Source organism: Neofelis nebulosa, chromosome 10 (assembly GCF_028018385.1).
Source record: "Neofelis nebulosa isolate mNeoNeb1 chromosome 10, mNeoNeb1.pri, whole genome shotgun sequence".
Taxonomy (NCBI): Eukaryota; Metazoa; Chordata; class Mammalia; order Carnivora; family Felidae; genus Neofelis; species Neofelis nebulosa.
In genome coordinates this window covers 56,352,817-56,368,893 of record NC_080791.1, presented here as the reverse complement: position 1 = coordinate 56,368,893, position 16,077 = coordinate 56,352,817, and the positions used below count along the sequence as shown (strand labels likewise).

Here is a 16,077-nt window from a genome sequence, read left to right as displayed (position 1 = left end):
GGTCTAGAATATATATCTCTAAATGATTGTTTATTTATAACTTACTTGAAATATCTAAAAATTACCAGTAACCTGAATGTTCATCAGTAGAGGGGTCCTTTTAAAAACAATTAGAATAATCCCTTTTCTTTTTCTTTCTTTAAATGTTCATTTATTTTTGAGAGAGAGAGAGAGAGAGCAAGCAGGGGAGGGACAGAGAGAGAGGGAAACAACAGAATCTGAAGTTTCAGGCTCCGAGCTGTCAGCATAGAGCCCGACATGGGGCTTGACTCATGAACCGTGAGATCATGACCGGAGCCAAAGTCAGACGCTTGACTGACTGAGCACCCAGGCACCCCAGAATTATTCCTTTTCTTATTTTAAATAATTTTTCAAAATAGAAAAATAGAAACCGCCAAGTAGAAAAAGTTAGCAGCCTAATTCTATCACCTAAGATAAACATTATTAACATAATTATAAAAATTTGGATCCTGTTGTAAATTTTATTTTGGAACTTTTTCCCCTACTTAATACATTGTGACTATCTGTCCACGGAGTAAAATAATCATCCTTATCTTTTTAATTTTTTTTAAGAAAGACAAACCTACAGTAATATAAGCAGTATATCAAGAAGTGCTTTAACCAGAGCTTGCCCGTTGGAGTTTTATGCGTGCATAGGCCTGCTATCCATTTATTGCCTGACTAGTCCTAAGCTTCAGTCATGGACTTCTTTGGCATGTTTCACTATATTTGAGTTTTATCTATGATGTTGCATACTTTATATGTTTAAGTTCCTTACTTTTAAACTTATGTCTAAGTAAAATTGTTCATTTAATTACGAAATATTTATGGAGTGTCTGCTCTGTGCCAGGAATGGTTTTACGTGCTGAGGAGACAGCAGTTGTACAAAGCAATTGCTCCTGTCCTTTCAGAGCTTACAGTTGGGGGTTGATGAATATATGAAACATAAATTCAAATACGTAAGAAAAAAGTAAGTGTGTCCGTGTATCACCTAAAATCATCTCAAGTACCAGTGGTATGTGCATCACGCCTGGGAAATTTCTCTAATAGCAACACAAGGATACCAGGGTCCTTGTAAGCTCTTGAGAGACAGAGCATCACAATGGTGACTTCAGCAGGGTCAGAAGAGGCGATGTTTGTGTGAATATCTGAGACATTTCTCTCTTGATTGTGCCTTCAGGTTTTGTTAACATGTACGATACGCATGAAGGTTTGTAGAATCATGAAATTTCAAAGCTTGCAAGAGGACCTTTGCTTATTAGTCTAATTCTCTAAGTTGTCTAATGAGAAATGGGCCCAAGGAGATTAAAGAGACAGAATGTTAATGACAGGTAGTAGTAGAAGTTAGGTTACCTGGTTGCTAGATCATTGTCCGTTCCACAGTACTATGATGGATGATCATATTAGAGATGTTTGAGAAAAACAGAGCAGATGGAATCAGTTTTTGCAGAGTGGCCACAAGGTAGGAGAGCAGAAAGTCTCAAATTTTAAGGGCTCAAATTCGTATCTGGGGTAAAATTTACTAAATTAAATCTTAACAAGCTTTGATTTTTCTTTATTAATGTTTTTTCCTTTAAAATCTTTTAACTTATGTTTGTTTTTTTGCAGAAAAACAAATTATTTTTGTAGAAAATATAGGGAAATTATATCCCTTGAAAATATTATAAATGTTTTACTGGAACAAATGTTAAAAATTTGCAGGATTAAGAGTTAATGAGCGTATTTTCTTTCATATCACTTATTGTTTTTTTCTTCTTTTCCAGAATTTTATAGAAGTGAAGTGATTAAGAATTCCTTGGTAAGTTTGATTTCTGACAGGTACACTGACTAAGCCTACAATTCCTGTTTCAGAAAATGCTGAGGCAGAAGTTCAAATTCAGTTCTGGTATTATGATAGATACTTCTACAGTTAAATCTTCGCTTACTTATTGCTTAAATTTTCATTGATTTATTTTGCTGTATCTTTTGTGCTTAGAAAATGCCTGGCACATGGTAGGTGCTTGATGAATGTTTGCTGAAGGAACTGATATTTTCTCTGTTAAAACTTCAAATTTTTTTTTTTTAACTCAAATTCTATAATTCTGTCAGTTCTATTTACTATAGAGGGTTTTTTTTTTTTTTTTTTTTTGACTATTTGTGTTAACCAAACATAATAAATGATGTCTTTGTTGAGATATAGTTCTTACAAATTTCATGTTAGGGCCATTGTATAGGATCCTTCCACTTGTTTTTTAGTGATGTCATTGCTAAGTTAGAAAGTTGGAAGCGTCCTACTTTTGATAATGTATACTTGAGATATTTGTATGAATGGCTCCGTTTTTTGGGCCATGTTGATAAAAAAAAAAAAGAGCTTTATGGTAATTATCATATCCTTTTAATGGTCCAAGACCATACCTGATTTGGCCCGTGTTCACTTTTCCCTCCTTATCTCTTAAAACTTTTCCTTACTTACTGTGTTCCAGACATACCTCATTTGTTCAGTGCTTTATACATGCTAAGCTTGTCTTATTTCTTATGTCCCCAGCTCTTTATTTCGCTGAAGAAGTCTTTGAGGTCTCAGTGATAGAACTTTGGTTGGCTTTCTATGACTCTTCCATTGAAAGTGGTTCCCTTTCTCCTAGTCACTCTTTTTACATCACCTGTTTTATTTTCTTTAGAGCATTTATCACTCTTGGAAATTCTTATTCACTCATTTGTTTGTGTTGATTATCTATGTCCCACCTACTAGAGAACACAACCATGAGAGCAAGGACCTTGCCCAGAGTCTAGAATATTATAGATGTTCAGCAAATACTTGTCAGATGAATAAATAGATATCAGTGATGTGTTGTGTTTACAGAATCCTTTTACGTATGTATTCCATTTTGGTTCTTAGAACATTCGGTAAGGTGGATGGGGTAGGTCTTAAGAAAATGACATCCAGAGAGGCCCAACAAGTTTTGCAGTCACATGCAGGACCAGATCCCAAGTACAGACCTCTGTCTTTAGGTCTCTGCTACTCTTTCCTCTTTATTAAGCTGCCTTCTAAATGTTTCTAAAATAGCATAATAAATTTGGCTTCTAGGTCAGTTTCCTAGAGCCCACCTCGGAGGAGCTCCAAATCCCCAGTATCGCTCTTAATCTACATATATTCAATGACATATGAACTCATGCCTGACGTATAGTAGCTAATGAGTCAATACCAGTTTCTCTTCCTCTCTTGGCTCAGGTGAAAATAAAAGTGTCCTACAGAGCAGAGAGAGCTAGGGGAGAGTGGGTGGTTTAAGGGGCAGATAGAATAGAATTTCACCTTGATTTATTCTACCCCCACCCCCTTTGATAATCAAAACTCTTGTTGGGAATGATTTTACAATGTCCCATTGCTTTTTCTCTGGATTTGTGTCATAATGGACCCTGTGCTAATAGTGCTCCTTTAGTGTATTGTTCTTCATAATTGGTTTTGTATTTACTTGCTGTCATTTGACTTTCAAGTTCTTATTTCTAAACATCATCTCTTTGAATGTAAACTCTTCGCCTCTTTTTGGCTCCTAGCTTCCATTGCTTCTGAATTGCCCGTGAGGCTGTGATATTTTCATCCCTGGTGTACTTAGATTGAATACATGTTTTATAAAGATATTGTAGAATGGATTTCAGACAAGGGAGAGGTTTGGACAAAAGACTTCCAAAGTCCTTTCAACTTACGGTTTGTACTGCAGTTGTTTCACGGGTATACCACTTACAGCATTTGCTTACATTGTAATTGTTCATGAATGTTTCATCTCCCAAAGCAGATGAAAGCTTTGGAAGGTCAAGAGACTGCTTGACTATCTTTATGTCCCTCTAGCTCCCAGTGTACTTCTTGGGAGTTGTTTGATAAATGTTGATTTGTTGATGTTTCCTTTTTTTTTTTTTTTTTTTTTCAACATTTTTTATTTTTTTATTTTTATTTTTGGGACAGAGAGAGACAGAGCATGAACGGGGGAGGGGCAGAGAGAGAGGGAGACACAGAATCGGAAACAGGCTCCAGGCTCCGAGCCATCAGCCCAGAGCCTGACGCGGGGCTCGAACTCACGGACCGCGAGATCGTGACCTGGCTGAAGTCGGACGCTTAACCGACTGCGCCACCCAGGTGCCCCTGTTGATGTTTCCTTTTAAGGATATGCTTTGAGATTATGGTATTTCTGGCAAGGGTTGTTCTTTCTTTAATAGCTTAATATAGGTTTGATAAACTGCAATTCATTTCTTTTTTTTTTTGGAAAGGACTCTTCCTTCTTTGCTTTTTGCTAAATCATTGTGACCAGTTCAGATTAATGGGCATTGGGTACTATAGGAATCAACAACTCTCAGAGAATATGCTGGAAATGGCACATTGTCACTTCTCTCCTTGCGTTTCTGAAGAACCACAGATAAGCAGAATTTGTTGGTTTTTTCCCTGCTTAGGAGTTTGTGATTTAAAAAAAAATTTTTTTTAACATTTTACTTGTTTTTGAAAGACAGAGACAGAGTGCGAGCGGGGGCAGTGTAGAGAGAGAGAGAGAGGGAGACACAGAATCCAAAGCAGGCTCCAGGCTCTGAGCTGTCAGCACAGAGCCTGATGCGGGGCTTGAACTCACGAACTGTGAGATCATGACCTGAGCCAAAGTCAGACACTTAACCAACTGAACCACCCAGGGGCCCCAGGAGTTTGTGATTCTTAAGCTATTGTAATATTTGCTGAATAGAGTTAGTGACTTAATGCTCTTATTCCTCCTGGTTACCAGTTATGTGTGGCACATAGAAGGTGCTCAGCAAATGTTTCTTAATGAATAGACTCCTCTAATAGTACGTTTATTGACTGACTTCGAAGTTATATCCTGAACCCCCAGTCTTCCATTAGCTGTTAAAGATTAGGCAAGGCAATGCTTCATTTATTTCTAGCTGAAGCTTTGGGTAAATTTTCACTCTGGTGAGTGAACTAAGTTGAATTCTGGTGAGCTTGTGAATATTCGTTTTTACTCCTGTAACTTTAAGGCTTCAGCTCTTTTCCCTAGGTTTATAGTTTTAGTTTGGTCTCCAGACCAGAGTGGCCGGTTTTGCCATTGTGATGTCAAAGGAAATATGGAAAAATGGCCACAGGGTTGAAAAGTGTTTTTGCCCAAATATTAGATTAAGCTGTCCTTAGGTACCTATCTGTGCATCTTTCTGACTCTGGAATACAGTGTTCTGTGCACTGCCCAGTACCTGTGTCACTGGCCACATGTGGCTGCTGAGCACTTGAAATGCGGTTAAGTAATACTGGGGAACTAAATTTTAAATTTTATTTAATTTTAATTTAAATAGCCACAAGTGGCCAATGGATAGTGTATTGGACAGCACAGTCTGGATGCTTTGAAAAGCTTTCTTATAATTTGTAACATTAGCAGGAAGAGATTTCCCTTTTTGTGTGCTCTGAGAAAACAAAACTTTATACTTCTACTACTAGTACCATTCTTAAAAAAACCTTTTTTTTTTAATGTTTATTTATTTTTGAAAGAAAGAGAGAGCGAGTGAGCGAGCGAGCATGGGCAGGGGAGGGGCAGAGAGAGAGGGAGACACAGAATCCGAAGCAGGCTCCAGGCTCTGAGCTGTCAGCACGGAGCCCAAGGCAGGGCTCAAACTCATGAACCGTGAGATCATGACCTGAGCCGAAGTCGGATGCTTGACTGACTGAACCACTCAGGTGCTCCCCCCCCCCCCCCCAGTATCATTCTAAAGCTGTAAGAGCTGTTCATATGGTTGTTTTAGCTTCTTTAATATATATGATAAACCTTATAAAGGCAGGGACATTTTTATAACCTCTGTAGTCATTGTCTTGTGTTTGGTTTGTATTTGGCAAACAAGTAAGAAAAGAGAAAATAGTCTAATCCAAGTTGTCAGTTGTAAGATTTACCATTTTTTCTTGTTCACCAAGAAATATAAACACTTGTAATTAAACTGAAACACAGGGCTTTTGTAATAGTCCTGGATGAGTTTTGATTCAATCTTCCTAGCTTCTTGTTACTTTGAAATTTCTTTTACCTTTCCAAGGTATTTATTTAGCAGTCTTTCCTTCGTTTAGGTGTACTGTTTGACCTGTGATGGGAATCTTTTGTAGGTATCTCGGTAATAAAATATAAATATGCTTCCTTAATCTGTGGGAATTTCATTACATCTTGTAGAAAAGGATGGATGAGGGTTTTTTCTTCATCGACAAATACTTGCTTCTCTAATACCAAATTCATGATTTGTTGCTCTGTGTCTATGCCTTCTTGTCTACATAAAAACAATACTTTTTATTGAAACTTAACATACATAAAGAAGAGTTTACATATCTTAAGTATACACCTGGATGAATTTTCTGAAATTCGTGTAACCACCACGCAGGTCAAGAAATAGGATATTTTTAGTGCCCCAGAAGCCCTCTCATGCCTTCTTCAGTTACTGCTGCTGTCCTGACTTAACATCATAAATTAATTTTACTTACTTTTAAGCTTTATAGAAATGAAATCATACAGTATGCACTCTTTTGTGTCTGACTTCCACTTTATAAGAGTCTCAACTGTATATTGTAAGTCATTCATATTGTAGGTATATTTGTAGTTTGTTTATAATATTGCATTGTGTGAATGTCCCAGAATTTATCCATTTTTCTGTTGATAAGCATTTGGTTAGTTTCTAGTCTTGAGCGAATATGAATAGTGCTGGTGTGAATATTCTCCTGTGTATCTGTTGGTTGAACATGTGTGGACGTTTCTGTTGAGATACATATCTAGGAGTGAGCCTGCAGGGAGTATGCATGTGACCCCCTTGAGTATATAATGCCAGACAGCTTTCCCAGATTATTGTTTCATTTGCAGTCTGGCCAACAGTCTATGAGAGTTCTGGGTTATTCCACATTGTTGCGATCACTTGCTGCTCTTTCAATCTTTTGAATTTAAAATTTTGATAGATATTATGTGCAGGGTTTTTTGTTTGTTTCAGTTTACACCAGGAGAGATATTTTAAATTCCAAACTCAGCATGGGTAGTGCCAACAGTGTGCCTAACTTAAAAGAGCCGATATTAAAAACAACTATTTTTGAGGTTGTGCTTGTAGAGACAGTGACTCTTGATGACTGCCACCTGGTGGTCAAAAGTTATAGAACCTTATCGATCTTAACGTTTCTAAAATTAAAGTTCATCTTACAAAGCGAAGGCGAGTGCATGTTAGAATTGATCATAAACTGGGGGTGCCTGGGTGGCTCACTGGTTTAAGCATTTGACTCTTGACTTTGACTCAGGTCATGATCTCTCGGTTAGTGAGATTGAGTCCTGTGTCAGGCTCCACGCTGGGCATGGAGCCTGCTTAAAATTCTCTCTCTCCTTCTCTCTCTGTCCCTTCCCCGCTCTCTCAGTCTCTCTCTCTCTCTCTCTCTCTCTCTCTCTCTCTGCTTCAAAAATAAAGAATTGATGATAAATTGGACTATGTTAGATGGTAATAAAGATAATGGAGTAAAATAAAGCAGAATCCGAGAGTATCTGGCAGGCTGGGTTGTTCTTTTTCTCTGGTAGTCACATAGATGAAATCATTTGAATAGATAATTGAAAGAAGTGAGGGAACAGGCTATGTACCTATATGGGGAAGGACTGTTGCAGGCCAAGAAACAGGAAGGTACAAAAGCAGGAGTGTACCTGAGGTTTTCAAGAACTGGCTAAGAAGCTAGTATGGCTATGTGGGGTGGGATGAGCAGGGGTGGTTTGAGGTCTTGCTCAGCAAGTATGACAACAGGGGCAAAGGAACAGAGGATCAGGGCCACAGAGGAAATGACCTGGAGAGATAGGAGATGATGGTTAAGGTCTGGTTAGCAGGAGAGAGATTTGGGCAAGGGTGCAGTTACACGTCACACAAAACTAGGAGTATTTGGTAGGCAAAGACACTCAACTATTTCATTTATCTATTTTCTATTGTCCCTAGCATAGTGCTTCATCCAGAGAAGTCCAACAAATGTCTATCGCACTGAGTAATGAATAATCCACCTTTGACAGGCTAGATGGTAGAGATGTGTCTCCAAGTTACAAGTCAAGAGTCATGGTTTGTTCTCAGATACGTTTAGTGTAGAACAGTTAGTCGTCAGTGTATATGCTTTAACTTTAAAGGTGTCTAGTTCAGCTAGCATGTCACACCCTCCAAACCATTTGTTAACTCTTGGATTTTTTTTTTTTTGTTGTTTTGGTTTAGGAGAAGGCTAGATTGAAGGGTCATTGGTTAATTAATAACTAAAATGATTGAAGCAACAAGAATGGAGGTACCCAGATTCTCTAACATTGATTTTATATGTTTACAAAAGTACAGATGAGTTGTATAATGAACCCACGTGCACCTATCTTTAACAGTTATAAAGTTGGTCATTAGATACTTTTGCAAAAAGGGAGTTTTTAAACTTTGATCACAAAATTACGAGTTTCATGGTAGGAGTAAGAGTGGTGCTTAGTCTACATGTGGGTTGAAATTTCCCTGTATCTGTGTGTTTCTTTAATAAATGAGAGGCATCAGTTATTAAGTACCCACCTGTGATTCAAGTAGCGTGTTGGATGCATGATGTACGTTTTTTTTTACCCTGATAGCAGTGCTACAAGGTAAGATACGTGCTGCTTTGGTAGTTAGGGAAACTAAGGTTCAGACAGGCTGAGGAACTTGCTCTAGGCCCCTAGGCTGGTAGTGACTGGTAAAACCAGAGGGCCCCATTCTTTTACAGCATTAGTGCTCCCTCCCTTTACATCACATTTCCTTCAGCTTCCTTCCTTCTACTGATTAAATATTCGCTAGAGGTCTAGTGGAGGTCAGTGATAGGCCTTATAATTGAATAAACAAAGTTCTAGAGCCTCTATTTTTAGGGAAAGCATGTGACATAACTATGAGAACCATAAACTTTGGTTGGAATGTTGACTGCCTGAGCTGTTTCAAATCTTTGGGGAAAAAAACGACTTCACAGTATAAATATTTTTTATGAGTTACTGAGTGATTGTCAAACCAAGTTTATGTTTGAGTTGAATTGTGACCAGATGAATTAACACTTCATCTCTGTGGGTGCGTGTACGTGAGAAGAGAGCTGGATCCTCTTGATTTATGCCAAATTATGTTATCCAGCGTTAAACTGCATCATCTACAGGGGTTTCTAACTTCTGTCTGGTCAACTACATGAGCTGGAGGGAGACTAAGATAATTGACACATGCAATTATAGTACCAGGGAACAACAGGATTTTTTGAAAACATGGAGGAGTATTATTTATCTCAGTTAAGAGAGGATGGCTAGGAAAGGTTTCTGACAGAAAGGAAGTCCTAAGTTGAGATGTGATGGGGGAGTAGAGGTGAATTAGAGGGAAAGAGAGCTGAATGGGCTGAGAAAGAACTACTACTTACAAAATCAGCATGCAGTTCCCAAGAGTTACCGTGTATTTTTTGAGAAATTTAACGATTTAAGTTGTGTTTCTTTTTAATTTTTTTTGACATTTATTTTTGAGAGACAGAGAGAGACTTGGGAGACAGAGCACGAGTGGGGGAGAGGCAGAGAGGCAGAGGGAGACAGAGAATCGAAGCAGGTTCCAGGCTCTGAGCTCTAAGCTCAGAGCCCAAGGCAGGGCTCGAACCCACAAGCCATGAGAGCATGACCTGAGCTGGAATCAAGGGTCAGATGCTTAACCGACTGAGCCACCCAGGCACCCCTTAAATTGTTTCTTATGAGGATACATTTGTTATTGAGTGATAAGAACAATGATATTTTGTGAATGTTTTGAAATTTTTGTACAAGTGTGTTTCTTTAATAAATAAGCAGTCACTGAGCAGTGTTCTGGGGAAATTGTCCTGGTAAAATAATGATTTTGGATTGTCTTGTGGGTAGTTAGTAGGCAGGGAACTTTTCAAAGCCACAAATATCCTGATATTTTGCCACTGTACTTTTTTAGTGAATACGGTATAGGTTCCTGGATGATCTTAGTATTTGAATAATTTGTTCCATCTAGAAAATGGGCTGACATGCATAGGTTAAACATAAATAAAAATCATCTGGGTCTTTATAGTAATAAAGTGCACGGGCAATAAAGTCTCTGAATGTCTGGTAGGCTTTTTTCTGCCTGTGTCTGAATGTACAGACTCAGGAGTTACCGCTCATTGTCTGGCAGCTATTTTGTGAAAGTATAAAGGAAGGTCATTATAATGAGAAGGCTGACAATAGCTGTGCTGGGTTACTGCTGTGTTGGCTTAGAAAGGAAACCCAGCTCATCTGTTTAACCATATGATGTAATGTAAGAACACTAGCCTCACCTTCAAAGGCTTCTAATATGTTAAAAAATTTTTTTTAATGTTTATTTATTTATTTTGAGAGAGAGAGAGAGAGAGATAGAGAGTGAGCAGGGGAGGGGCAGAGAGAGAGGAAGACAGAATCCTAAGCAGGCTCCTCACTGTCATCACAGAGCCCCATGTGGGGCTCGAACCCATGAACCACGAGTTCATGACACAAGCCGAAATCAAGAGTCGGATGCTTAACTTACTGAGCCACCCAGGCGCCCCTCTAATTTATTTTAGAATGAAGTATTTACAAACATTTAATGCAACAACTGCCCCCAGAATCATCCCTCTCCCCCATGCAATACAGCCATTCAGATATATTCACCAAGTGTTGTTTTCACTTTGGAAAGAGGTGGTTCTTTCATACTTTCTCTGGTACTTTGTCATTCTGAGAGTGAGAATTTGAAATTATACTGTGTAATATTCTAGAGTACATGTACTTTAGATGAGAAGTCATCTTACACATAGGAGAGGAAATAGCTGCCTTTTCAGGTGGTGTAATTTGAAGGCCAGGAAGGTTCTCCAACTTCTGCTCTTTAGACTTTAAGGCCTAAAATTATATCATGAAGAGATACTTTATTTGCTTTATCTCTGCAACCTCTTCCTTTTTAAAAAAATTTTTTTAAATGTTTATTTTTGAGAGAGAGAGGGAGACACAGAATCTGGAGCAGCTCCAGGCTCTGAGCTGCCAGCACAGAGCCCGATGCAGGGCTTGAACTCTGAATGGCAAGATCATGACCTGCGTGGAAGTCGGACGCTTAACCGACTGAGCCACCCAGGTGCCCCCAGCAACCTCCTCCTTTTAAGATGCTGTATTTTTTCTGCTATTGGGTCTTTAAGGAATATTAATTTCGTTACTTTTTATTGAGATCTAGCACACTGCAGTAAAGGACACGAATAATATCTTGATGATTTTTCAAAGAGAACAGATCATAGTAACCAGATCAAGAAATATAGATCATTATCAGTGCTCCTCATGTTCTTCTAGTCACTACCTCCTCCCAAGGAGAACCACTGTCCTGACTTCTAGCACCATTGATTAGTTTGGCTTGTTTTTGAACTTTATCTATCTATCTATCTATCTATCTATCTATCTATCTATCTATCTGTCTATCTATCTATCTAGATATATATATCTATCATGTATAAGCATCATTATATATGTGAGATTCGTCCATATTGTTGCATGTAGTAGTTCATTAAATCTAATGACATGTTCTTTGGTGAACATGTGTATGCATTTCATTTTCCTTAGATACATACTTAAGAGTGGAATCAAGTGCGAGGGTCATTGTTATTTTCAGCTTTCATGGATATTGCCAAATAGTTTTTCAAAATGTTTATACTGGTTGCAGCCCTATTAGCAGTGTGAGGTTTTTAGCTGCTCTGCATCCTTGCTCAAACTTGGTATTATCTGTCTTTTAAATTTTAGCTATTCTGGCTGGATGGTGGTATTGCATTGTGTTTTTAATTTATATTCCTCACATACTGTTCTAATTGATTACCTTTTCCAGTTCTATGCTTTTGTCGACCATTTAGATATACATGTTTTAATAAAGTGCATATTCTGGAAAAATATGCCAATTAATGCCAATTAGGAATAAACAAATTCTATGCATGGACTTGACATTTTTATTTATTATTTATTTATTTTATAGGATATATGCGATCTAACTTGGTAGTTTAAGTAGCTCTTTTTTCATGCTTCCTGTTTTTGACTATTCAAGGATAGTGGAGTTGGTGGTCTGTTGAATTCCAGTTAGGTGAAATGTTATCATTTGAATTTTTCATGTTTACATCACATCTTCCCCCCCCCCCCCCCCTTTCTTATTTAGGGAACATTTACCTTTTTTATTTACCTTTTTCTCATTGACTCAAGGTTGTCATGAGGAACATCCCATCTTATACTAGAGTCTCCTTCAGGGGCTGCCTAGGACTGAGGCCCAAATGCTTTATGGTAAATGATCCCTAGCAGCATGGCCTACGTCCTATACAAAAGTTAGCTGATGTTGTCCTTTTTGTTTGTTTTCTTTTTGTCTTTAATTGTTATCATGTGTTTTTTTCAACGTTTTTTTATTTTATTTATTTTTGAGACAGAGAGAGACATAGCATGAACGGGGGAGGGGCAGAGAGAGAGGGAGACACAGAATCGGAAACAGGCTCCAGGCTCCGAGCCATCAGCCCAGAGCCTGACGCGGGGCTCGAACTCACGGACCGCGAGATCGTGACCTGGCTGAAGTCGGACGCTTAACCGACTGCGCCACCCAGGCGCCCCTGTTATCATGTGTTTAAAGGCAGATACGTAGACTTTGACTTCCTGCTCCAGTTATAACCAAATGTGTGACCTTATGCAAATCACTTAATGGTTTATACTATATATACAATAGTATATAGTATAGTATCTCCTTTGAAAAATTGGGATAATGCTGTCAACTCAGAGGACTCTGAGTTTTGTGAAGATTAAGTATAGCATATCTGTAATGAATCATTCGTTCTTGTGGTAATATTTTAGTTTTTGCTGTCATGTTTAATTACTTATTTGTGTCTCAGCCCTGCTCAGGTGTACATGAGGTGATAGAACAGTAAGAGCAAGTTTGAGTCCTGTGAAGGGACCCCAGTTCCTTTTGGCCAGAGAATAGGGTGCGGGTCGAGGGCAGAGTTCTCCCTTCCTCTTTCTGCTTCTGGCTGTGGGATCCAAAATAAGGAAATTGTTGACAATCTCTTAAGGTCCCTTTTGTTCTAAATTGTCTTCTGTAATTTGGTGGGGTGAAAAAAAAACCCAAGAACCAGACACAGAAAAAAGAACATGAGAGGAATTTTAGAGACCTAGGTTCAAATTCTGGTGCTATTTTTACTACAAGACCTTGGATAAGGCACTTAGCTGTTGTGTTTCATTGATTCTCAGGTGCACATTTTTTCACAGTTTAATACCTTTTAAATCTAGATGCATCTTAAAATCATTTCTACTTCTTTTTTTTTAATGGCACATAAAATAATGGTACTTCTTATCATTGGTGGTATCTCAGACTTGATGAAATATGATATTTTATCTTTTTAACTAATGAGGTTAACCGGTTGTCTTATTTACTACAGGTGGGCTTATTGATATGAACAGTGGTGTTTTATTAAACAGATTAGATACTTCTGTCTAATGCTAGGATAGGCTTTCTTCTGTGTCCTTTTCATGTTATCTGACTTTATATAGTACCTGTCACTAATAAAATGTTAAAATGGCAGCTATTACTATAATTATGATTATTCTGTTTAAGCTTTATAACTCTGTAAGGTGGTGGTTGTTCTGGTTTTTATAAGTGAGTATTGTAACATACAGAGGGGATTATGTGGGTTAGCAGTATAGCTTAACTCCAGCACTTGCCTCTCTGCCATACTGCCCTGCCCCTCAGCTCTGTTTGACAGACCAAAGGCTGAAGTTAAATGACTTCATAAGCCAGTGGTTCTGTTTGGTTGATTGCCGTGGTTCCATCCACATTTCTAGCGATCACTTTGGTGTCTGCGAAGCTTACTGACTGGTCAGATTGTGCTCTACCCTTATTTAGCAGGGCTGCTGAAACAGTTACAGTCACGTAGATCCTGGGGGTCATACAAGAATGGAATTCTGTTGATCGTAGGCTAAAATTTGTGGATGGGTGGGAATTTAGTTGGTTTTTTTTTTTTAAATGATTCAATATAAAACTGATTGCATAAATGTGCTTACTGTATTATCATCGTGCTGTTTATTGATGGTCTTTCAGTATCCTCAGACATCCATATCAATTGATCAGACATTCATTCACTAATGCAGCAAATACTTATTGAGTGCATACCATGGATTTTTCAAGCTTTGAAGATCTTGTGAACAAATCAGACAATGTTAATGTCTGTCAGAGCTTTTATTTTAGTGGAAGGAAATCAGGCAATAAAAATATCAAACTATAAGTGAAAAAGATATATCAGACATAAAGTGCTGTGAAATTGGAAGTCATGTCTTATCTCCAGAAACTTTAACAACCAAACCCACAAAACACATGCGTCAGTGTGTCTCCCCAAACAAAAGCAAGCACTACCCTACTCCCCTCCCTGCTTTGGTCAGAAAAATAACTGTCACAGAGCCAAGAATTGTTATTCTTGTATGAGGACTGTTTGATTGACTGATTTATATTGTATTAAAATTGTTAATTTGGTAAGATTGATTATATTCACATTTAGCATTTCAACTATCTGGATGATTCTCTTAATGAAAAATAAAGCTTTTTAGAGCATAAAGTTGACCTTGTCATTCTTACCTTAAAACTTTTCTCCCCATACTGTACAAAGTGAAAGTACTCCTTGGCAAGGCATAAAACATCCTTCAGGTTTAAAAAAAGATTTTTTTTAATGTTTATTCATTTTTGGAGAGACAGAGAGACAGAGTGTGAGCATGGAAGGGGCAGAGAGAGGGAGACATAGAATCTGAAGCAGGCTCCAGGCTCTGAGCTGTCAGCACAGAACCCAACACGAGTCTTGAACTCACGAAATGCGAGATAATGGCCTGAGCCGAAGCTAGCCACTTAACCAATGGAGCCACCCAGGCGCCCCCATTTTTTTTTTTTTTTAAGATTTTTTAAAATTATTATTTTTAAGTAATCTCTATGCCCAACATAGGCCTTGAACTCACGACCCTGAGATCAAGAGTTGCATGCTCTACCAACTAAGCCAGCCAGGTGTCCCCAAAGAATCTTCAATTTAGTGCCTTGTTTATTTCTTGAGCTTTGTGAACCATTACGCTTGCATGCATTCCAGTTGTCTTAGCTCCCTGACCACATCATACGTCATACTGCTGGACCCTTGTTTATGGTGTTCCCTGTGCCTGCCGTTCCTTATTTTAACCTGGGGAAATCCTGTTTATCCTTTAGAAGTCAAGTTTCACAGCCTCTGTGGTGATGTCTTTCCCCGATTCATTTAAAGTTTATTTACTCCCGTTTGTGCTACTGTGTAGCCTTTTGCATAATTCTTCTACTGACCTTTTCATGAAGTAATGTAATTCTTTAAATAGAGGTTTGAATCTAATACTTTAGAGGTATTTTGAAGGCATTTATGTGTATGTGTTGGTTCTTAATAATTGTGCATTAAGTATTGAATAAATAGATGAATTACCATATGAGGCCATGTTAGTGAGAAATTAGAATATATCCTCCTAGTGACAATAAGCAGCAAAATTCAGAAGTACTGGTGGTCATTCTGAGGAGCTGCATGCAGCATGGACTTCCCTTCTAGGGCAGGGCCCTGCTGGCCAGTGCTCTGGAGAAGCCTGGAGAATCGGCGAAGCTCTGAGGGGGACTAACTCATCGAGATGGCTAAGGGACCTATTTCTGCTGGCTTCGGCTAGAGAAGAGCTAAGTCTGTCTCTTTTCCGGTCTTGTCAGAATGGAGAAATCGGGGCCATCCTGGGGCTTTGTCATCTGTTGAGCCCCTCCTTGTGTGTCCGGGGCTTTGGGGTATGGTCCTATGAGGAAGAATTATCATCTCATTTTACAGAGGAAGAAGCAAACCCAGGGAGCTGAAACAGACTTCTCCAGCTCACCACACTAACGCGACCTTGTTCGGCTGGGTTGGTTTTTGTTGGCTTTAAGACCGTTATGGACCCACGTGGGTCCCGGCCCTCTTTTCCCTTCATTCCTACTCTCCCTGGGTGACCTGGCTCGTGACATGGCTGCCACTTCCACCTGTACCTCTCTTCTGGGCTCCAGACTGTCAGCCTGACATCCGTGCCCACGTATCCCAAAGGCATCTCATACCTG

The 16,077-nt window shown here is 38.7% G+C and overlaps 1 protein-coding gene across 3 annotated transcripts in view; it reads left to right on the top strand.

Annotated features, from left to right (window-relative positions):
* The window catches only part of UVRAG (UV radiation resistance associated), a 302,745-nt gene that overhangs the window by 38,299 nt on the left and 248,369 nt on the right, over window positions 1-16,077 (top strand). For all 3 annotated transcript variants that reach the window (XM_058690352.1, XM_058690351.1, XM_058690353.1), the window contains exon 3: window positions 1,764-1,798. In XM_058690352.1, coding sequence (XP_058546335.1) covers window positions 1,764-1,798 — 35 coding nt within the window. The remainder of the gene's footprint in view (window positions 1-1,763; window positions 1,799-16,077) is intronic.